The 24,969-nt window shown below is 40.5% G+C and overlaps 1 protein-coding gene across 3 annotated transcripts in view; it reads left to right on the top strand.

Annotated features, from left to right (window-relative positions):
* LOC126210584 (zinc finger protein 501-like) overlaps nt 1-24,969 on the top strand; it is a 299,013-nt gene that overhangs the window by 75,872 nt on the left and 198,172 nt on the right. For all 3 annotated transcript variants that reach the window (XM_049939852.1, XM_049939851.1, XM_049939853.1), the window contains 2 exons: nt 9,154-9,222; nt 21,861-21,965. In XM_049939852.1, the coding sequence (XP_049795809.1) occupies nt 9,154-9,222; nt 21,861-21,965 (174 nt within the window). The remainder of the gene's footprint in view (nt 1-9,153; nt 9,223-21,860; nt 21,966-24,969) is intronic.

Raw genomic sequence — 24,969 nt, 5'->3', positions numbered from 1 at the left:
CGTGTGGTTGTATAGTGTGTGCTTTCAAGATTGGCTTGTGATTATTATGAATTTCTCACTCATCGGAAAGTGCCAAGGTACTGAAAAAAGGGCAGGTGACACCCACGTATAAAAAGGATGAAAGAACAGACCCACAAAATTACAGTCAAATATTCACACACACACACACACACACACACACACACACACGTACGTACGTTTGTGTGTATGTGTGATCTATTTTTGATCTTGGGCCGAAAGCTTATTTTGTGACAGTCTTTCTGTTCTGCCTATCTGCGGCTCAGCAGCGCCACTATATGGTGAGCAGTGACTGTCTTTTTCATCCTGGATTTTCCATTGTTAAATTTTGTTTGAGAGATAAAGATTTCCATCCACAAATCAACACAAGATTTCCATCCACAAATGTATTGCTCCTGCAAAACTCAGCTTGTCTTTCTGTTGCATAAAATCCTGTGAACCATGGTTGAAGGACAACAGGCAGATTTCACATTCCTAGATTTCTCTAAAGTGTTTGACACAGTGCCCCACTGTAAACTGTTAAGATCTGAGCTTGTGGAATAGATCTTCTGATATGATATGTTAGTGTTTCAGTAACTTCTTAAGTAATAGAACGCAGTACGTAGTCCAGGACTGGCAGTGTTCAGAGGAGACAAGGATATTGTCTGGAGTGCATCAGGGACATGTAAAAGGATTGCTCGTATTTTCTATATACATAAACAAGTTGACAGGTATGGTAAGCAGCAATCTTCAACTGTTTGCTGATGATGCTGTAGTGTACTGGAAAGTGTTGTCATTCAGTGACTGTATAACATTACAGGATGGTTTGGATAGAATTTCTATTTGGTGTGATGAATCGCAGCTTGCTCCAAATGTGCAAAAATATAATCCAGATGAGTAGGGAAAACAATTTTATAATGTTCAAATACAGTATTAATGGTGTGTAATAAAATTATGAGAATGAAAGTTGCTACTCACCATATAGCAGAGATGCTGAGTGACAGATAGGCATAAGAAGACGACTCTCACAATTAAAGCTTTCAGCTTTTAACACACACACACACACACACACACACACACACACACACACACACACACACAAATGCGACTCACACATGTGACTGCAGTCTCAGGCAACTGAAACCACACTGCGAGCAACGTAGCAACTTTCCTTCTCATACTATTGTTACATTCTTCCCTGGATTTTCCATTGTTTGATTTAGTATTAGTGGTGTGCTGCTTGGCACAGTCATGTATGTTAAGAATCTAGATGTAATGTTGCAGTGTGACTCAACGTGGAGCAAGCCTGTGGGGTTAATTGTAGGGAAGGCAAATGGACAACTTAAGTTTATTGGGAGAATAATTCATCTACAATGGAGACTACATACAAAACACTTGTGTGGCCCATTCTTGAGTGCTGCTTGAGTGTTTTGGATCCCCACTAGGTCAGATTAAAGGAAGATGACATAGCAATTCAGAGATATGCTGCTAGGTTTGTTGCCAGTAAATATGATCAAGTGTTACCAAAATGCTACATGAACTCAAATTGGAATCTTTGGGTGAAGATGAAATCCTTTTTGCGAAATACTATTGAGAAAGTTTAGAGAACCTGCATTTGCGACAGACTGCAAAATGATCCTGCCTCCAGCATACATCTTGTGTAAGGAACACAAATACAAGATAAGAGAGCCTTTGCAGCACTGCTTCTCTTTCTGTGCTGCATTTCTGTGCTCCTGCTTGTCTTTTCCCCTCCCTTCTTTGGGAGACTGAAGTTCTTGGTAAAACTGTGTATGGATTCGTCCTGTTCACTCATCTTTCTTTCCTTGTCCTTCCTTTTCTGGACTCGCATTCGGGAAGACGACGGTTCAATCCCGTCTCCGGCCATCCTGATTTAGGTTTTCCGTGATTTCCCTAAATCGCTTCAGGCAACTGCCGGGATGGATCCTTTGAAAGGGCACAGCCGATTTCCTTCCCCATCCTTCCCTAACCCGAGCTTGCGCTCCGTCTCTAATGACCTCGTTGTCGACGGGACGATAAACACTAAATCTCCTCCTCCTCCTGTCCTTCCTTTTCTTACCCTTCCTCCAAGTTAGCATTCGAGGTCTCTCTTTTTCCTTTTCTTCTCCTGTGCATTCCTGAAGGCTGGCCCAAGTGTTTGACATGTAAAAGATTACTGGGTAATGCATAATTCCCAGTCCCGGGTCGAAAAGTAAGCCTCATATGTGCCCCCTGGTAAAGGCCAGGCCCAGGAAGGAGTGATTGCCTGAGCTGGTACCTTCCTCTACGCCAGTTGGTCCCTCTGTCATGAGTCTGGGAGGAGTGATGTGAGGCATGGACAATCACCTAAGGCAGGTGAGGCCCATCTGGTGGTCCCCCAGCAGCAAGGTGTGCACCATCTGGGACAATGGCAATTTTGGGTGTTTCTCCACGATGAGTTCCTGATCTGTGTTGTGCACAGAAGATGGTCACAGTTTCACAGCGATTAATCCATTTGTTACTCACAAAGATGTAAATGCCATTACTGGTCCTGTGAAGTCCAGCCCTCAGTTGCCCTAGCTTTTGGAGATGGATAGTGCTTTTCAAACACAGAAACTGCTTAATGCAACACTTCTTCACAGTTATCTCATTGAAGTAGTGGCCCACTGCACTATGAATTCCTCCTGTGATGTCATGTACACTTGGCTGCTTGATGGTCTGACCAAGGCTGAAATAACAGACTCTCTCGCTGATGAGGGAGTGACCGCAGTTCACAGCATCATGAAAATGGTTGATAAAGAATTAGTGCCAACCTACACTCTGTTCCTCACATTTGACCGTATGGTACTTCCATCAAAAATTAAGGCTGGCTATGATACTGTCATACCATATATCCTGAATCCCATGTGTTGCTACAAATATCAGCATTACAACCACGTACGAGAATCATGTGAAAATGCAGCCAAATGCGTAACCTGCAGCAGGGACACTCATGAGAATGTGTATCCACCTCCATCCCCTCACTGTGTCAACTGTAAGGACGTTCATGCCGCTTCCTCCTGTGACTGTCCAGTCTACCTCAATTAGAGAGACTTTCAGGAGATGCGGCTGAAGGAAAATGTTATTACTCACATTGCTCGGAAAATATTGGCTAGTCACAAACCTTGTACATCATCCTCTGACAATTATGGCACAGTTCTTGCAACACCCCAGCCTATGAAGGACATGGCTATGCAGTGGCTTCCAATTTAGCCCACAGTTGTGTAATTGTCCAGTTCGAAGCTCACAACTTCATCTTCACCTGCTGCAGGTGCACACTATACCAATAAACCTTTGCTTGCATCAGCAAAATTGCATGCCTTGCAAACAGAAGCACAGAAATCCAAAAAGGAGTACTCTTGCGATGACTTTCTGTGTACATCTAGCCAGCCAACATCAGGATCTGCATCTGAAAAATGCCAAGGTTCTAAGCAGTCAATCGAAGGTAAATGGTCTTCCCTTTCCCCACCTTGGCTTTCTTTTGCAACAGTGTCACCATGCGATGTCATCACACGTCTGAGCTCCATTTCACAGGGCCGCACCACTAACCACCACTGCTGGCTAACCGAAGGCAAATACCTACACCTCAGTTGAACTAATGGACCAGGATCCTCCAGCCTCTGAACCTGATCATTGTGTGAGTCTGAATTCTGGCACTCAACAGCCACCATGGGGACTGCCCTCATATGTGACCTATCTCCTTTCTATCATCGGATGTGGTTATTCTCCAATGGAGCATTCATGGCATCAGATCCAATAGGATTGAATTAAGTTCATCTTCCTATTATACTATCCACTCGATTTCTGCCACTAGGAAACAAAATTATGCCCTCACAATTACTTTCACCTCCCACACTTCACTTCAGTGCTTTTTGACCTTCCCCTTGAGGCGGTGACTCCAGGTCATGGGGGAGTCATATTGGTCATTCGAGACCTCATCTATAGTCGCACCCACCTTCAAGGTGTTGCTGCCTGTCTTTCCCTTCCCGGTTTCACCTTCTCTCTTTGCAATGTCTACTCACTCTTGTCTTCTGCTGTCACCAGGGCAATGTGTTGAAACTTATTCCTCAACTTCTGCCTCCATTTTTGCTGCTCAGCTGCTTCAGTGACCATCATCCCATTTGGAGCTCTCCATGCTCCTGTCTGAGAGGCTGGATATCTTCAACCAGCTCAATCTAATCTGTTTGAAATGAGTACGCCCACATTTCTTTTTGATTCCGAGCTCTCCTTTTCCCCATTTGCACCTCTCAATCTGTACTACTCAGCTTGCTCACCACCTTGAATAGTCTGTGTTCTCCAATGCACATTCAAGTGACCGTTTCCCCTGTGTTATTCATTTGCTGATGCCTATCCCATCTGTGCATCCAATCAACTGGCTCAGCTTTCCAAAGCTGACTGGCAGCTCTACTCCTCCCTGTCCACTTTCAATGAATATCATTTCACCTGCATTGATGAACAGGTAGCATACCTTACAAAGGCTATCCTAACTGCCATGGAACATTCCATACCTTGCATCTCTTCCTCACTGTGACATGCCTCCATCTGCTGGTGGACTCAGGCGTGCCGTGATGCAATCCATGCACAGAGACGAACTCTCCACATTTTTAAAAGCTATCCCACACTTGTGAACTGTATTTGTTATAAACAGATACATGTGCAGTGGCACCACATTTTAGGGGTAGCAAAACAACTAGTTGGCATCCTTTTCGAAACTTGTTTAACAATTTTACTCCCTCTTCTGTTGTTTGGGGCAATCTGTGTTGCCTTTCAGGGACGTGCTTCATTCCCCGGTTCCAGATCTGACCGTAGCGAACAATGTCATTATAGACCCTCTTGATATTTCCAACACCTTTGGCTGATATTTTGCAGACATTTTGAGTTCCACCCACTACCATCGTGCCTTCCTCCCTTTTAAATGGGCAGCGGAGGCAAGTAAGATATCTTTCACCTCCCAGCATTGTGGAGATAAAAATACTGTTTTTACTATGAGGGAGCACTCTCTCCATCCCGGTCATCACTTCAGGACTGGATGGTATTCACATTCAGATGTTTCAACACCTATCTCCTGAGGGTCTGTTCTTTCTCCTCCATACATATAATCGCATTTGGACAGATGGCACATTTCCCAGTCACTGGTGTGAGGCCATTGTCATTCCTGTACCTAAGCCTGGTAATAACAAATACTTTCCTTCCAACTACCGCATAATTTCCCTCACCAGTACTCTCTGTGATGTGACGGAACATATGATTAATGGTAAGCTGTGTGGTGGCTCGATTCTTGGAATCTCCTCACTAAAGTCCAAGGTGAATCCCACAGGCACTCCTCTGCAGTTTGATCATCTCATCACCTTGTAAACTCATATTATGAACAATCTTTTTGTCGAAGTGTCAAACTGTAGTCGTGTTTTTTGATTTGGAGAAGGCATATAACACATGCTAGAGAGTGGGCTTCCTCTGTATTATGTAGAAGTGGGGCTTCCGAGATCACCTGGACCTTTTTATCCAGGAATTTTTAAAAGAACATGTTTTTAAGGTACATGGGGGCTTGGCCCTGTTGGACACTTGTTCAGGAGAACTGGGTGCTTTGGAGTTTTATGAACAGTGTTGTCTTATTTGCCATAGCCATTAACCTATTATGGATTGCCACTCGGCAGGTATCTCAGCCTCTCTTTTCGTTGATGACTTTGTGATGTATTGTAGCTCCCAATGAACCTGTCTACTTGAGTGGTGTCTTCCGTGATGTCTTTATCGTCTTTATTTCCACTTTTCTTGCTGACAAGACTGTCTGCATGAACTTCTGGCAGCACCAGGAATTTCTTCCCCCATTCCTATGTCTCAGCCCATTACTTCTTCCATTCGCTTACATAACAAAATTCTTGAGACTTGCATGGGATAGGAAACTGTTGGTCTTCCCACGTCTCTTTTCTGGCAACTCATTGCACTTGCTTCCTCAGCGTGCCACGTGTTTTACGCGGTACCTTATGGGGAGCAGTTAGGACCATCCTCCTCCATTTATACATGGCCCGTGTCCATTCAAAATTGCATTATGTATGTATCGTATATTCGTCTGCATATCCGTCATTTTAAAACCATCCACCCTTGCAGGATATGTTCAGCCACTGGTGCCTTCTGTACTAGTCCCGTTGTTATACTGAGGCTGCTGACTTCCTGTTGTCTTACTGGTCATTACGCAAGCTGTCTGTCTTCTGTGCCTGGTCACCTGTCCTTTGCTCCCTTTTCTTTGATGATTCCATTGATCGCCAGTATGACCTGTGCCTATTTTGTCGGAGTTCACTTTTGTTTGCTTCTCTGACAGCTTTGCTTTAATCTTCCTGACACGTTCTCCATAGCTGCGAGCTCTTCGCCAGCCTGGCTTCATGCTGAGGTCCGTGTTCATTTCGGGCTCTATTCACTTCCTAAGGTCACTACTACTGGCCTGGTGTATCATAGTGAGTTTCTCAAACTTTGCATGCAGCTTGGGGACAGTGTCTTTGTCTACACTGATGGTTCCAAGACTGATCTTTGTGTTGTGTATGTCTTTGTAAATTGCAATGATCCTTTTCAGTATCACATTTTCAATGTTGTATGGTATTATATGTTGGGGTAACTCTTTCCCATTCTAAAAGAATATTTTTGGCTCAGAAACTGGCAGTTCGGGCAATAAGTGGTGTAAGTTCGTGAACCTCTAGTCGACCCCTGTTCACTAGACTAGTCTGGGTATTTTGGTGTGTGTGTGTGTGTGTGTGTGTGTGTGTGTGTGTGTGTACCTGTCCCTTTTTCCCCCCAAGGTATGTCTTTCCGCTCCCGGGATTGGAATGACTCCTTACCCTCTCCCTTAAAACCCACATCCTTTAGTCTTTCCCTCTCCTTCCCTCTTTCCTGATGAAGCGACCTTGGGTTGCGAAAGCTTGAAATTTGTGTGTGTGTGTGTGTGTGTGTGTGTGTGTGTGTGTGTGTGTGTGTTGGTGTTTGTTGTTGTTTCTATCAACGTACCAACGCTTTTGTTTGGCAAGTTACAGCTTGTGGAGTATAAATGTAGATGTAGATGTAAATAAATAAATAAATACAAACAAAACAATGCTCAATTTTTACCGTGGAGCCATACACCGTTTATCAGGCCACCTAGTACAACCGGCGACATAGGCTTCCAAATTGTGTCATCTGCTTAGATTCTCTCAGTGCTCTTCAGAGCCTTCGTATGCTGTGCTCAGTCCACTTAGATCCAAGAATACCTCCATTTGCGTACCACAGGGGAGCCAATGTGGGTTCATGCTTACATCGGCGTATCAGGGGACGAGGCTGCTGCTGCTGCTGCTGCTGCGAAGGCTGCAGCTCCCCTCTCTCAGCCTACATGTCATTCTCTTCCCTCAGATGATCATGTCACTGTCTGTCAGCATGTAGTATTGCTTTGGAGTGCACAGTGGTCTTTTCTCCAGGGGAATAAAGTCCGGGACATTAAACCTCTTCCAATAACATGGTTGACTTCCTCTCGACCCGCACGTCACAAGGAGGTCATTTTAGCCCAGCTGCGTGTACAGTATTGTCAGTTTAGCTACTGCTATTTAATAAGTGGCGACCCTGCCTCATTCTGTGCCTATTGCTCTCTGTCCTTGATGGTGTGCACTTTCGGAGCCGGTCCCATTTTTTAACTGTTTATGTTTATGTGAAAGTTTGCTGTCTGCTTTGTCAGATGTTTTAGGGGATGACATGTTCTGTTGATCGCTTCTTACTTTGTATTTACAGCATTGGGCTATGCAAATGCTCAGGAAAATGAGGTAAGATTCAAATTTATTAGGGGCTTCCATCAGGTGGTAACTGTGTGAATAAACACAAGCTTTGAATTTCTTTCGATTATAAAGGTGCAGCACAATAAACCCCCCCTTAAAGTAAAAAAGTACGAATTTGAACTTGTTATGCTGACTAATATTAAAAATATACTAAACACCGGGTTATTCTCACTTGCTTATGTTATGATAGCTGTAATTACATGGTTGATGTAGCACTGTTATTTTAGATGTTTTTGATGTAATAACTTGAAGAATAATCATTTCCCCATAGCCAAAGTACCTGCCCTCTAAAAACCTGTATAGTAGATTTTATGAAGTAGCCTATTTGACACATTTTTTGTGTACTGCAATGTTCATTAATATACATTATTGACATTATCTTGCTTATACATACCTTAATAACATCCTTGCTCATAACCATAGTGTAAGTTATTCATGTTGGTATGTTGTTTGTTAGTAATTCGTCTTAATTTCCTTCTCAGTTGTAAAGGGTGGGGGGGGGGGGGGAGGCAAGTAAAAAGTGGCAAATTACATATGAAATTCTGGGAATAATGCTAAGTAAAACTGGAGCAACAATTCAGTGTTAGTGCAATCCCTCCACACATTTCACTCTTGCACACAAATTCAGACACTTATGCCATTTTTCATCCTTCACCAAAAAAGACATACTGACAATGCAAAGTAATCTTACCCCTCTATCAGAGTTCTTGATTGGTGTTACAACTAACATGACAATAAAAATAAATAAATAAAAACAAAATACTGAAACATTCATAACTTTGTACAACTGATATGTTTTGACACATTCTCTCATGTTGTCTCCCGTTCCCTCCAGTATAAACATTTGTTCACCGATACAAGTCAATGGGAATGAACAGTGTTGAATTATCTGGAAATGCTCATTCCTTGTGTTTGCTTCCATTCACTCCAGTGTGAATGAGACTTAAGCAGTCAGTCATCCTTCATTCATACGTGGCTGGAATGGAAATAAACCGTAACATGTGGTCTGTGCTAAGTACTGTCAGCCATGCACTTCATTGTCTGCAGAATCTATCTGTAGAATAAGAACAAGGTGGCCATACAAGTATCTTTGGTTGGCAAACTTTGACAGCTGCTATTTGACACCTACCTTAGGTGGACAGTATTGTATTAGGCATAAGAAACATAATATTATAATTTCACTTTTTTGGGGAGGGGGGGGGGGTCTTCTTAGGGCACCAAATTACCTAGAGCTGGCTCTGCACATGTAATTTGTTGCACATTGTTGACGAAACATGGGTGGGGGTCATGATATGACTTAAGTGTGTATACTGACATTGTATCAGATCCAAGAGTAACTCAGTGTCCTTTTCAGGGTTTGCAGGAATGGGAGATGCCTGAATGCCACAGTAGTGCACAGGACCCACTAAGCTTTACTAAAGAGGTGAGTGTGTCTTTATCTTTCTATTCTTCTTATTTTGCTGTGGATAACATTGCATAGCATATAATAGTAATTTATTTGTATGTTTATTTATTTATTTACTTATTTGTTCATTCTAAGTGAACAAAGAAACAGCAGCAGTATGAATATCAAGAGCTTGGTTGGCAAGCCAGTACTGAGCAAAGAAGGGGTAGTTGAATGATGAAAGAAATATGTAGAAGGGCTATACAAGAGAAGTAAATTTCAAGATAATATCATAGACAAAGAAGAGGAAGTAGATGAAGATAAGAGGGAGGTATGATACTTAGAAAAGAATTAGAAAGAACATTGAAAGGCCTGTGTCAAAATGAGACTCGTGGTGTAGATGACATTCTCTCAGATTGATAGAGCTCCATGGTGCAACTATTCTACCTGGTGTGTCAGATATATGAGACTGGCGAATACTCTTAGATTTAAAGGAGAATGAAATAATTCCAATTCTAAAACTGGCAGATGCCGATCAGTGTAAATATTACCAACCCATCAATTTAATAAGTCATACTGACACTATTTACAGAAGAATGGGGAAACTGGCTGTAGCCAACCTTCAGGAAGATTAGTTAGTTTTCTGGAGACATGTAGGAATACACAGGCAATACTGGCCATATGACAGTCATAAGTGACAAATTAAAGGAAGAAGAAACTACATTTATTTGTATATTTAGAGCAAGCTTTTGGCAATGTTGACTGAAGGTAGCTGGGATGAAATACAGTGAATGAAAACTTAGTGAAAACTTGTACAGAAACTGTACTGAACTTATGTTAGTCAAGGGATGTGAAAGGGAAGCATTTGATGAGAAGGAAATGAGTCAGGGTTGTAGACTACCTCCAGTGTTTTTCAATCTGTACATTGATCAAACAATAAATGAAATGAAGGAGAAATTTGAAAGGGGATTGATGTCCAAGGAGAAGAAATAAAATCTTTGAGGTTTGCTAATGACATTGTAATTCCATCAGAGACAACAAAGGACTTGCAAGAGCAGTTGAATGCAGTGGATAGTGTCTTGAAAGGATTTTTTAACATGAATGTCAACAAAAGCAAAAGAAAGGTAATAGATGGTACTCAAATCAAGTAAGATGATGCCGGTAAAATTGCATTAAGAAAATTGATGATAAAAGTAGTAAATAAGCTTTTCTGTTTGGGCAGTAAAGTAACTCACGCCAGCTGAAGTAGAGAAGATAAAGCAGTTCAGACAAGCAGAGAACAGAAGTTTTTGAAATGTCTACAGAATACTGCTGAATATAAGACGGGTAAATCAAATGATTAATGACTAGGATTCGAATTGGGGGAAAAAGAAATTGTGGCCCTTCTTTCCTAATGCCCTAATGGAGCAGGGGAGGGGTGGGGGGGGGGATATGGTGGGAGAGCAAGGCTTAACTACAGTAAGCAAGTTCAAGTGGATGCAGCATGTAGTAGTTATGTAGAGATGAGGCTCGCACAGTTTGGACTGGAGTGGAGAGCTGCATCACACTAGTCTTTGGTCAGAAAGCCGTAACAACAAGAACAACAACACATATATAAAAAAACCAGAAAGGATGTAAACTACACCTTGTAGCCACAAACAGGCCAGATTGATGGCATCATTGTAGATATGGCAGATCGTACAAACATACCATTCTTTGACCAAAGCACTGAGTCCCTTGTGGATGACATAGTAATCGCATAGAGAAACAACTGAAAGAGTTGCAAACAAATAAGTCACCAGGTACAGATGGAATCACAGTTCAGTGTTACAAAGAGTATGCTATGGCATTAGTCCTTTACTTAGCTGGCATTTATTGTGAATCTACCTCCTGAAGCAAAGTTCCAAGTGACTGTAAGAAAGCACAGGTGACTCCTGTACATAAGACGGTTATCAAAACAGATCCACAAAATTACATACCAGTATCCATAACATCACTTTACTGCAGAATTCTAGAACACATTCTCAGTTTGAATATAATAAATTTCCTGGAGACTGAAAAGCTTATGTCCGTGAGTCAGTGTGGTTTTTGAAAGCATCGCTCACGTAAAACTCAGCTTGCTCTTTTCTTACATGAGATACTGTGAACTATGGATGAAGGGCAATGTGCAGATTCTATATTTTTAGATTCCGAAAAAGCATTTGACATAGTACCATGCTGCAGAAAGTATGAGCATATGGAATAAGTTTCCAGGTATGTGAGCCGCTCAAAGACTTCTTAAGTAGCAGAACCTGGTATGTTGTCTTTGATAGTGAGTGTTCATCAGAGACAGGGGTATCATCAGGAGTGCTCCAGGGAAGCATTGTTGGCTGATGATGCTGTGATATACAGAATGATGTCGAAGCTGAGTGACTGTAGGGTGATACCATATGACTTGGACAAAATTTCTAGTTGGTGTGGTGAATGGCAGCTTGGTCTAAATGTTCAAAAATGTAAGTTAATGCAGATGAGTAAGGAAAATGAACCCGTAATGTTTAAATACAGCTTTGGTAGTGTCCTGCTTGACACAGTTATGTTGTTTAAATATCTGGGCATCACATTGCAAAGTGATATGAAATGGAAAGAGAATGTGAGGATTGTGGTAGCAAAAGCAAATGGTCAACTTTGGTTTATCAGAGGAAATTTAGTAAAGTGTGGTTCATCTCTAAAGGAGACAGCATATAGGATGCTAATGCAACCTTTTCTTGAGTACTGGTTGAGTGTTTTGGATCTGCAACAGGACAGATTAAAGGAAGACATCAAAGCAGTTCAGAGGTGTTCTTTTCAAGGAACACTATTGAGAAAATGTAGGGAACTGGCATTTGAAGCTTACTGCAGAACAATCTTACTGACATCGACATACATTTTGCATAAGGACTATGAAGATAAGATAGGAGAAAGTGATGTCATATAGAGGCATATGGACAGTTATTTTTCCCTTTCTTTATCTGTGTGTTGAACAGGAAAGGAAATGATTGATAGTGTTACAGGATAAGCTCTGCCATACACCATTTGGTGGCTTGTGGAGTATGTATGTAGATGCAGATGTACTTCAGTACACAAAGCTTTTCATCATCCAGCCAATAAAAACCCAGTTTTAATTACTCATTTTGTTAGAGCAAAATCTGTCTATGATAAGGAATGTCTGGATTCCGAGATATAAGAAATATATTTGAGAAGAGCAGCTGTAGCAATTGAGATATTAAGTTAGCCATCTGTCAGAAACAAAAACACAGAGATGGCCAGTAACATTTTTTTCCTTTCTTTGGACCTACAAAAAGTCTTGGTGTTCCTGGAATGTATAAAATTCCAGCCATAGAAGAATTATCCTGTTCATGAGAGATAGCTTGTTTTTGCTGAAAACTAAGTGGACTGATACCATGTCTGAAGTGGTACATGCTACATAAAGGACTGCTCCAAAGGTCTTTTCTGATGTGTCACACAATACATGGACTTGTGATTCACTGTCTTCAGGAACCCCAAACTATTGGGGCATGTGTATGTCAAAACAGATCACAAAGTTGGTACCCACATTTACCAGTGTTTGCCAGTTCAAGAGGTTACAGCTCATTTCAAGCAATTCCTCTTGAACAAATTCCCTGGAAAATTATTTTTGCTGCGATGGACACAGGGAAGAACAGACCCGATGGGTCATAGAATCTAGCGGTGCTTCAACACACTTCTCACTTGGTGGCATGACATTCTATGATACTGTTGATGACACTACTGTGAATAACATTGTACGTGTCAGTCTGCATTTTCCAATGGACTCCCAGTGCCTCCATATTTGCAGTGTTTATGCACCTTTTGAGTGCCATATCTCAATCAGCTGCCTTCAGTGTGTGGTCCACTTTGCCATTGGCAGGCTGTTGGGTCCCAAGAGTGCTTTAAGCTTGTAATTCAAATAAATCAGTGCACTGAATAAACACTTCCCATTGGGATTTTTTGTGATCTCTCAAAGGCTTTTGATTGTGTAAATCATGAAATTCTGCTAGACAAGCTCAAGTATTGTGGCATGAGTGGGACAGTGCACAAATGGTTTAATTCGTACCTAACTGGAAGAGTGCAGAAAGTTGAAATAAGTAGTTCTCGTAACATGCAAAGATCAGCACATTCCTCAAACTGGGGAACTATCAAGAATGGGGTTCCACAAGGGTCAGTCTTGGGTCCTTTGTTGTTCTTATTATATATTAATGACTTGCCATTCTATATTCATGAAGAGGCAAAGTTAGTTCTCTTTGCTGATGATACAAGTATAGTAATCACACCTGACAAACAAGAATTAACTGATGAAATTGTCAATACTGTCTTTCAGAAAATTACTAAGTGGTTCCTTGTAAACGGACTCTCACTGAATTTTGATAAGACACAGTACATACAGTTCCGTACAGTGAATGGTATGACGCCATTAATAAATATAGACCTTAATCAGAAGCATATAGCTAAGGTAGAATATTCCAAATTTTTAGGTGTGTCCATAGATGAGAGATTAAATTGGAAGAAACACATTGATGATCTGCTGAAACGTTTGAGTTCAGCTACTTATGCAATAAGGGTCATTGCAAATTTTGGTGATAAACATCTTAGTAAATTAGCTTACTACGCCTATTTTCACTCATTGCTTTCATATGGCATCATATTTTGGGGTAATTCATCACTGAGGAATAACTGCCCCAGTTAAAGTTTTTGTTGCACATTCTGACTGTGATGGCTTTTTATGACAGAATAACAATAGACAGATGGATAGGATAATATTTCTGTTTTATCAAACACAATCATACACTATGTGACCAGAAGTATCCGAACACCTAGCTGAAAATGACTTACAATTTCACAGTTCCCTCCATCACTTTAACTGGGGCAGTGGCTACACCATATATGGTGTTTAGAAACAGGTCCTTGAAGCTCAAAGGCAACAGAGAAATCAATTGATTCTTCCACCATATAATGAAATCAGCATCATTGCTAATGTTCTTCAGTGATAGACATTGATATAATCTCTGGCAGTGTATGGAAGTTCTGTGACTTTCCCATGTCTCCATGACATAATTCAGCCAACTAAGATACTGAATGACCTACCGAAATCTAATCTCCTGATAATCAAGATGGTGGTAATGTCTAAATCTTTAGATTTACAGCTCTAATGTGGCAAGAACTTGTGAAGTGTTTATTCAGTGCACTGATTTATTTGAATTACAAGCTTAAAGCACTCTTGGGACCCAACAGCCTGCCAATGGCAAAGTGGACCACACACTTAAGGCAGCTGATTGAGATATGGCACTCAAAAGGTGCATAAACGCTGCAAATATGGAGGCACTGGGAGTCCATTGGAAAATGCAGACTGACACGTACAATGTTATTCACAGTAGTGTCATCAACAGTATCATAGAATGTCATGCCACCAAGTGAGAAGTGTGTTGAAGCACCGCTAGATTCTATGACCCATCGGGTCTGTTCTTCCCTGTGTCCATCGCAGCAAAAATAATTTTCCAGGGAATTTGTTCAAGAGGAATTGCTTGAAATGAGCTGTAACCTCTTGATCTGGCAAACACTGGTAAATGTGGGTACCAACTTTGTGATCTGTTTTGACATACACATGCCCCAATAGTTTGGGGTTCCTGAAGACAGTGAATCACAAGTCCATGTATTGTGTGACACATCAGAAAAGACCTTTGGAGCAGTCCTTTATGTAGCATGTACCACTTCAGACATGGTATCAGTCCACTTAGTTTTCAGCAAAAACAAGCTATCTCTCATGAACAGGATAATTCTTCTATGGCTGGAATTTTATACATTCCAGGAACACCAAGACTTTTTGTAGGTCCAAAGAAAGGAAAAAAATGTTACTGGCCATCTCTGTGTTTTTGTTTCTGACAGATGGCTAACTTAATATCTCAATTGCTACAGCTGCTCTTCTCAAATATATTTCTTATATCTCGGAATCCAGACATTCCTTATCATAGACAGATTTTGCTCTAACAAAATGAGTAATTAAAACTGGGTTTTTATTGGCTGGATGATGAAAAGCTTTGTGTACTGAAGTACATCTGCATCTACATACATACTCCACAAGCCACCAAATGGTGTATGGCAGAGCTTATCCTGTAACACTATCAATCATTTCCTTTCCTGTTCAACACACAGATAAAGAAAGGGAAAAATAACTGTCCATATGCCTCTATATGACATCACTTTCTCCTATCTTATCTTCATAGTCCTTATGCAAAATGTATGTCGATGTCAGTAAGATTGTTCTGCAGTAAGCTTCAAATGCCAGTTCCCTACATTTTCTCAATAGTGTTCCTTGAAAAGAACACCTCTGAACTGCTTTGATGTCTTCCTTTAATCTGTCCTGTTGCAGATCCAAAACACTCAACCAGTACTCAAGAAAAGGTTGCATTAGCATCCTATATGCTGTCTCCTTTAGAGATGAACCACACTTTACTAAATTTCCTCTGATAAACCAAAGTTGACCATTTGCTTTTGCTACCACAATCCTCACATTCTCTTTCCATTTCATATCACTTTGCAATGTGATGCCCAGATATTTAAACAACATAACTGTGTCAAGCAGGACACTACCAAAGCTGTATTTAAACATTACGGGTTCATTTTCCTTACTCATCTGCATTAACTTACATTTTTGAACATTTAGACCAAGCTGCCATTCACCACACCAACTAGAAATTTTGTCCAAGTCATATGGTATCACCCTACAGTCGCTCAGCTTCGACATCATTCTGTATATCACAGCATCATCAGCCAACAATGCTTCCCTGGAGCACTCCTGATGATACCCCTGTCTCTGATGAACACTCACTATCAAAGACAACATACCAGGTTCTGCTACTTAAGAAGTCTTTGAGCGGCTCACATACCTGGAAACTTATTCCATATGCTCATACTTTCTGCAGCATGGTACTATGTCAAATGCTTTTTCGGAATCTAAAAATATAGAATCTGCACATTGCCCTTCATCCATAGTTCACAGTATCTCATGTAAGAAAAGAGCAAGCTGAGTTTTACGTGAGCGATGCTTTCAAAAACCACACTGACTCACGGACATAAGCTTTTCAGTCTCCAGGAAATTTATTATATTCAAACTGAGAATGTGTTCTAGAATTCTGCAGTAAAGTGATGTTATGGATACTGGTATGTAATTTTGTGTATCTGTTCTATTAACCGTCTTGTGTTCCAGTAACACTCCTTGGTTTGAGACTACAGCATTTTTGTAAGACTATTAGTTATGACTTGAGTTATGTGACAGTGTGCTGCCTGTAATCAGTGGAAGATCTTTGTGTCAAGCAGTGGTATGGAAATACAAAGACTATTGAATCCATCGTAGTGGAGACACTGCCCTGGTGCAGAAAACCCAGCCAGTCTGCTCCTGAAGGTATAACTGCAAACTACAGCATGTTACTATATGGTCCCATGGGACAGTTTGGCAAATAAATAACTGAACACAGTGGACACTATTTATCCAGACAAAAGACCATCCCTTGCTAGAAAAGAAAAAAATTAATAGACCAAATCTTCATGGTAAAAACAGCACTCCCTATTTTAATAGCTACACAGTATAATATCTATTACAAACTATTGTGAATTACAGGGAGGATATTTCATTTCAGACAACAGTTAATGGAAAAAAATAGGACATCTGGAGAACTCACAGCATTAGACTTGCATGAAGCACGTAGTTATTGCATTCAGGTTGTTCAATAACAACATTTTGCGGCCAAACTGAATTCTTTGTACAACAATTTGCCTCTGCCATAAAATTATAAGATACCTTGTTTGAGGCCATTCTCAGATAATGGTCTCGTTTGTCTCAGTGGATGCCTGCATTCTCAGAATCGCCCAGAGACAGACACCATCCAATACTTCTTGATGGACTGCATCATTTCACCTACTTACTGAAGCAGCAGACTCACATTCGCCTGCGTCTCATTATAGTAAACAGAGTGTTATCTGGATTGAGATAAGAACTCTGGATTCTTAGAGCTCAACAAGCAAATGAACATCTTCTATACAGGTGCCTACTCTGCAAGGTGGTGAAGGCTCACTTAGCGCTACAAACAGAGGTTCCATTATCAGCTGAATGTGTCTTACCAGTGAAACAATTTGAAGTCACTGGCCCATTATACATCAGCCTTTGTTGGCCCGTTATACCTCAGCGAAGGATATATTATGAAGGAGGCATGTACTGATCTATTTGCATGTCCTACAACGTGTGCCTTGCACCTGCAACTGTGCTCAGATATGTCAACAAATATTTGTGGGAAGATCAGGAGTGCCCCGCACAATTTACACTGAAAATGTTAGTTCCTGCCATCTTATGCCCACAGAGCTGAAAGAGCTGTGGCAGGCTCTCGTGCAAGCACAATATATTATTACCTTACTCACTGAGCTATCAAATGAAAATTCATCTCCCAAAAGTGCCTTGGTGGGGAGGATGATGGGAATGGATGGTAGGATCTGATAAACTCTTCCTGAGGAAATTGTTAGAATGGTTGCAGGTGGATGAAGTAAGTCTCAACACAATCCAGGTCAGCATAGAAGCAGCACTAAATTCAAGACCAATTACTTGAGGGGCAGATGAATCTGAGCCACTGACACTTGCACATTTCTGTGTAAATGATCGACTATTGACACTGCTCACAGGTCCAGAACCACCAGTTAAAAGGGAGTTGTTCAAAGAGTTTCAGTGACGACAGAAGGTGGTAGAATGTTTCTGGAGCAGGTGGAAGAAAGAGTACCTAATGCCAGTCAAAATCTCTGATGAAACTCACTGAGCGAGGATGGGTCAGGAAGGCACCAGATGGGGTGATGTCTCTCTCCTACAGAAGGATGTTTGTGTATACACCATGTTGAGGAAAACCCAGATAGATCTTGATGAGGGAAGAGATGGGAAGATATGAATGAACTTTGGAAGGGTCCATAAGCTCGTGTCCCATTCAACTGTTAAACGCTCTAGAAGTTAATCAGGGTTGGGTGGATGTTGTAACTTGATACTTGTAAGTTATAGACACTCGGACAGTATTAATTACCTCTGACTTGATCTGCATTCTATACTCAAAGTTGTATGTCCCTTTTGTAATAAATAAATAAATGTTGTATTGAAACCACAGTGTTATGTGTTCATAATACCAGAATTAGGAGGCGAAACATTAGGCACAGAAACATGCCTTTGATCATGGCCTAATGCCCATACAATTGAAATCATCAACAGTATTTCTGTTACTTTAAATTCAGTCATGATCTTTAAACCTTTCCATATCATTTGTAATTTAACATATCACCGTGTCAGACTGATTTGTAGCTCTATATCTCTCTGACTGATGACCGAGCGAGGTGGCGCAGTGGTTAGCACACTGGACTTGCATTCGGGAGGACGACGGTTCAATCCCGTCTCCAGCCATCCTGATTTAGGTTTTCCGTGATTTCCCTAAATCGTTTCAGGCAAATGCTGGGATGGTTCCTTTGAAAGGGCACGGCCGATTTCCTTCCCCATCCTTCCCAAACCCGAGCTTGCGCTCCGTCTCTAACGACCTCGTTGTCGACGGGACGTTAAACACCACTAACCTAACCTCTCTGACTGATGAATGATGTTCATGATAGATGAAACCATGTAATAGTTTAGTAGTTATGAATAGAAAACATTTTTGTTGGTTGTTGTCATCTGTTTTGCATGTAATGCTTATACGGATGGATGCCATGCATCTTCAAAGTGGGATGGTGATTGCAGTTCTTCCACAAGTTGTGGCACCTGCATGGGGCTTTTGTTTGTTCCACAATTCGGCATCCCAGCTTGGAGTAGCTTGGTGCACCACCGAGTAAGCAGCATGACAATGCTGAGTGACATCACAGCATGACAGAAGAACTCTAGAGAACTGTTAAAAATGTCAGAATCTAATGGTATTGTCTCGAACTGTATGTATGAGCAATATTTCCATGTTGTAATACAATAAACGATTGTACATTGAGATGCAATATAAGCATTTTTAAAAAGTAGTAGTACATTGCAGTCTTGTGCAGATTGTTGAAAACTGGTGAAGTTATCAGCTTTCAACAAAGGCATGACTGCACCTTCTAGTAGTTTTACCCTATTGGTAAACAAAACCTGCTTACATCTTACTGAACACTGTCAATACACAAATCAGTATTGTGAATTTGAATGTTTTATTACCATGCATTCAAAAGACAGTAGCAAATATTAAACAATTTTTTTCTGATCCCTCTGAAGAATGCACAAATACAATAATTTTTGAAAATTTTTATGTCAAAAACTTATGATAAAAACAGAATGCAAGGCTCAATTCACCTGTTTTGACTTACTGCACTTCCCGTTCAGTGGGAGCAAGTTAGGACCTCCACTGGATTAGTACGAAATATCCTACTGCAGAAAACTGTTGCTGGTTGAGAGACCTTAAATGCCAAAAGAAAAAAATATATATTCTCCCCCTTTTTTGTGTGCATGCTACAGTGTCACCTACTGCTGCACATACTGCTGTATCTGTTACTGCCAACCAATACGATGCTGTGTTTACATTCTCTCTAGGGTAAATGCTCTGTTATGTGCTGTGGTGTGACATTCCATCAACATCCAGGTGACATTCTGTTAAGTAGTATAGATATTTGGGGGGCATGTTAACTGATAAGTTAAACTTTTGGATAGGACTGAGTGTGCTCTCTTAGTTCATGGGGATTGTCTGCTCTCCAAATGACTGAATAGTGGTTATTCACATTGTCACAGACATGAAATGTGACATCATTTAACATAAAGAGCGCAACATTAGACTCCGCGAGTATCATTTCTTATAACACTTCTGCAGCTTATACATGAGCAGTTTTATCAGTGTCAGATAGGGCCTGTATCATTGGAATGTTGTACAGCTTCACTCCCATTTCAAGCTGGAGAATTCTTAAGGCATTTGTCCATGAGATTCCTGTTTCTGATGCTTATCTTGTACATGACATTCCTGGACTCCTGATCATTCTGCCCAAAACATTTACAACATTATTTCCCATCCAAATCCTTTCTGGGTGTCCACTGTTTCCTTTACAGTCACTAGTCACAGACTCGAAGTGCACAAATTTCTCATGCAGTCGTTGGGCAGTAAAGTGGCTTTGAGGATCATTATGAAACTGTTGCTGGAATATAATTTTTACTATTGGGGGTGACCTGGACACGTCCATCTGGTTGGTTTTATATGAAACAGAGAATGGGGAAAGAAAGGAAAGGGATGGGTGGGAATTTGTGACTTTCAGCTTCATAGGGCAGTGTGGTAGTGCAATAGCAGAAGTTGAAAATTTGTGCTGGACTGGGACTTTAACATGGATTTATCGCATCTCGTGAGTTGTTGCCTTGACTGCTTCAGCCGTATGGACACAGTCCCAAATCAAGTTAAATTTCCAGCTTACCACATGCTGCACTGCATCATCCCTCGTCCATTAATCCCCTGCTCGCAAATTATGTAGAAGTTCAAATGATATTAGTGCATCCGCAGTTAAATGAGCGTTGGTTGATTGTCTCACACTTTTACAGAAATGTATATATTTGAGTGGTGTCTTGTTATGTACCAGCCGCATCATCGTGAGTGGCATCTTGTTATGTACCAGCCACATCATCATGAGTGGCATCTGTTCTGGTTGACATGTCTGACAGATCAGACACCTCTCAAATATATACATTCCTGTAAGAGCATGACGAACTCTCGATCCTTGTTTCAGTTCGGATGCACTATCATCATCTGAACTCCTGTGGGAATCAGTAATTTGTGAGTAGGGGTTAGTGAACAAGGGACATTGCATTGCAATGCGTGATAAGCTGAACATTTGAGTTTGTCAGGGATTGTGTCCAGATAGCCAAAGTGGTTAAGGCAACTGCTCATGGGAAGTTAGAGTTTGAGTTCCAGTCCGGAACAAATTTTCAACTTTCACGATTGCATTCCACAAGACCCTGTAGGGCTGGAATTCACGAATTTCCCCCACTCCTTTCCTTTCTTTCCCCATTCTCTATTTCATATAAATGTGTGCACCAGCAATGTTGTCATGAGTGGTGTCTGTTCTGTTGGACATGTACAACAGATGAGGCACCACTCAAATATATACTTCATATTGGTGGTAACAACTTTTTGGTCAATCGTGTACTGCTAAGAGTAAAGGAAGAAAGACGTCTCCTAAACCTGGTTAAGAAAAGGGAACATGACTGGATGGGACATATACTATGAGGGAAAGGAATCTGAACAACAGCTATTGAAGTACACTGGAAAGACAGAACAACATAGTAAGGAGTATCCCAAAAATGTTGGATGAAATGAAAAGGATAAGAGATTACATTATAGAACAGTTGGCCTGGAACAGGATCAAATGGGGACAGCGGTATTGCTGGGAATGTGCCAATAGACACTACACTGTATGATGAAGATAATGATAATGACAACTGTAGTGGTTTTACATTTGAGCAGCAGTGTTGTTCAATACATTTGTTGTATGATGCTTGTACAGTAGCATATTCATAGCAGGAATCACTTCCTCAAAGGCGTTTGTTAGCCTGAAACCAAAGGAAGCGGCCTCATTATTTTTCTGTAATTTTGCTTGAAAGTGTGTTTTGTATCCTATCTCTCGTCTTATGTAGCATTTTCTTTCAACTGTTTCAGGAATCTTCGCCTTCAGAAGATTATCTTGGGCCTGTCACATACAATATTGATAAAACAGAGAATGAAGAAGATGAAGAGGAGGCAGTGAGCGAGGATGATGGGCAGGTGAGTTGTTTTCCCAGTATCTTGTCTGCCATTGGTGCGTTGGTAGCAGATATTTACATAAGACCTCCGACAACCATCCACACAAAAAAGAGGTGTCATGAAAACTCTCATCAACAGAGCCAAAAGAAATTGCACACCAGGACACCTACATGGTGAACTGAAACATCTGAAGCAGACTTTCCAGAAAAATGACTATGCAGGAAAGGAGTAAATAGAACTCTGCCACCAAATAAAAGTCCTAGGGACAATGATAAAAATCACATCTTATTAGATCAGTCAGATTTTACAGAAACATAATGCCAGATCGGTTTTCAGATCAACAAAGAAAATATGTCAAGCCTTCAGATCTGCAAAGGATAAACTTCTTCCTCTACTGGCGTCCAGGGTATATAAGATTCCCTGTACAAGGGTATCCTGAAAAGTAATCCCTCTGAATTTTGTATGTGAAAACCCTTACAGCTTTTTAAATGAAACAAAATTTATTAACCTTATACATCTGTATTCTTCATGTTAACGTACTTATTTCTCAGCATTGTCACCCTGGTGACAAACACATTTGTCACAACAAAAAACAAATTTGTTGACACCATCATTGTAGAATTTTTGACTTTGTTGATGGACCCACAATCTCACCTCCGCTTGCACTGCATCATTACTATCAAAGTGAAGTCCTTGAAGGTGTTCTTTAAGTTTTGGAAACAGGTGAATACTGGATGGAGCCAAGTCTGGACAGTTATTTAAGATGTTTGATAACAGTGAACCCAATGCAGTGGATTGTTGCAGATGTCGCAGCACTTGTGTGTGGTCTGGCATTGTCATGCCGAGGGAGAGAGTACTCCCCTGTGTGAGCAAACTATTTGAATTTGAAACTACATCTACATCGGTTATCTGCAAACTGCCATGAGAGCATGGCAGAGGCTACATTCCATTGTACCAGTTATTAGAGTTTCACCCCATTCCATTCACCTATGAAGCATGGGAAGAATGATTGTTTGACAGCCTCTGTGCATGCAGTAATTATTCCAGTCTTATCCTCATAATCCCTAAGTGAGTGATACATAGGGGATTGTTGTATATTCGTAGTGATTTAAAACTGGCTTCTTTACCCACTACTGAGCCTATGTGATCATTCTATATTTAAGCAGCTTCTTTCAAACAGTACGTCATTGTAGATAACTGCATCATCTGCAAAAATTCAGATGTTGCTGTTCATATGGTATGATAGGTCATTAATATACAACATAAACAGCAATGGTCTCAAAACACTTCCCTGGGTTACATCCAAAGTTACTTCTACATCTGACAATGGCTCTCCATCCAAGATAACATGCTGCATCCTGCCTGCTAAAAAGTCCTCAATCCAATCACAAATTTCACTTGGTACCCTATATAATCACACTTTTGACAGTAAGTGTAGGTGTGGTACTGAGTCAAATGCTTCTTGGAAATCAAGAAACACTGCATCTACCTGACTACACTGATCCAAAGCTTTGAGTATGTCATATGAGAAAAGTGCAGGTTAGATTTCACATGATTGATATTTTTGAAATCCATGCTGGTTGGCATTGAGGAGTCATTCTGTTCAAGATGTCTCATTATGTTTGAGCTCAAAATATTTTCTAAGATTCTACAACAAATCGATGTCAGGGATACTGGATGGTATTTTTTGGAGAACTTCTATTACCCTTCTTGTAGGTGGGTGTGACCTGTGCTTTTTTCCAAGAACTGGCCATGGGTTTTTGTTCAAGGGTTCTATGATAGATTATAGTTAGAAGAGGGGCTAACTGTGTCATAAATGCAGTGTAGAATCTGACAAAATTCCATCGGTCCCTTGGAGCTTTGTTCAATTGTAACAATTTCAGCTGTTTCTCAGCACCACTGACTCTAATATTTATTTCATTCATCTTTTTTGTGGTACGAGGATTAAATTGAGGCAATTCTCCTTGATAACAACACACTGTTTCTCACTCACTGACGTGGTTATGTTACACACTATCACGTTACACGCTGCAATTCAGAACCATCTAGCAGAAGAGGGTTACGATTTGCGTCAGCAAAAAAGCCTATCTATAGATGCAAAATTAAAACACTATAAAACAGTTACACAACCAGAAATAACGTATGCAGCTGAAACTATCTTCAAAACAACTAATACAGCAGAAATTGACAGAATACTAAAAATAGAAAGAAGAATAATTAGGACATGTATAAATAAACAGTATAAAATAAATGGACACTGGAGAATAGCATCAAATGAAACAGTATATAAGAAAATAGAACCAGTCATGAGCACAATCAGGAAGAAATGCATCTCATTCTTTGGACATCTGATGAGAACTCCAGAAAACAGAATTAGTAAAAAAATAATACAAAAATTGTGGAATAGCAAGAGCGACATTAAATGGATCACAGAAATTAAGGAAGATATAAAAGAACTTCAAATTACAGTAGATGACCTAAAAAACAAGACAGAGAAAACAGAATACTGCAAGACCCGCAAACCAGACTACATATGAAAATCAATAAAAGGAGTACAGGAAGAGTTGTCTCAGATGAAGAAAGAAAGAAAATATCTGAAAGAATGAAGAAATATTGGGCAGACAGAAGAGCAAAACACCTTTCATATAAGAATAGCCTCTAATAATTATATTACCTAAATATATTAAGTTATTGTTGAACCAAATTGTATCCATGTGTAACAACTTGTTTAGAACTTTGTATTTTTGACTACAGTGGTCCAATGAAGGCCATAAAATAAATAATAATAAGTACATACTTGTGTTATATGTACATATATGGACACACATTTCCAATTTGCGAAAATATAAGTCATATTTTAAAGAAATTGCTCATAGTCCTTTGTTTCAAAATACAACCCCATTTTTTACCTGTTATGTCACATAGTGCCAGTTGGAGTGTCTTCCGCTTGCTGCTCGATATAATGCAATGCTACATCAAGCGCTGCCAAACCCTTGATGTGACTGATCATCGGTAAATTTCAGGC

The sequence above is a fragment of the Schistocerca nitens genome, chromosome 10 (genome assembly GCF_023898315.1).
Source record: "Schistocerca nitens isolate TAMUIC-IGC-003100 chromosome 10, iqSchNite1.1, whole genome shotgun sequence".
Lineage (NCBI taxonomy): Eukaryota > Metazoa > Arthropoda > Insecta > Orthoptera > Acrididae > Schistocerca > Schistocerca nitens.
Note: the sequence above shows the minus strand (reverse complement) of the source record. Positions and strands in the feature narration are given on the sequence as shown.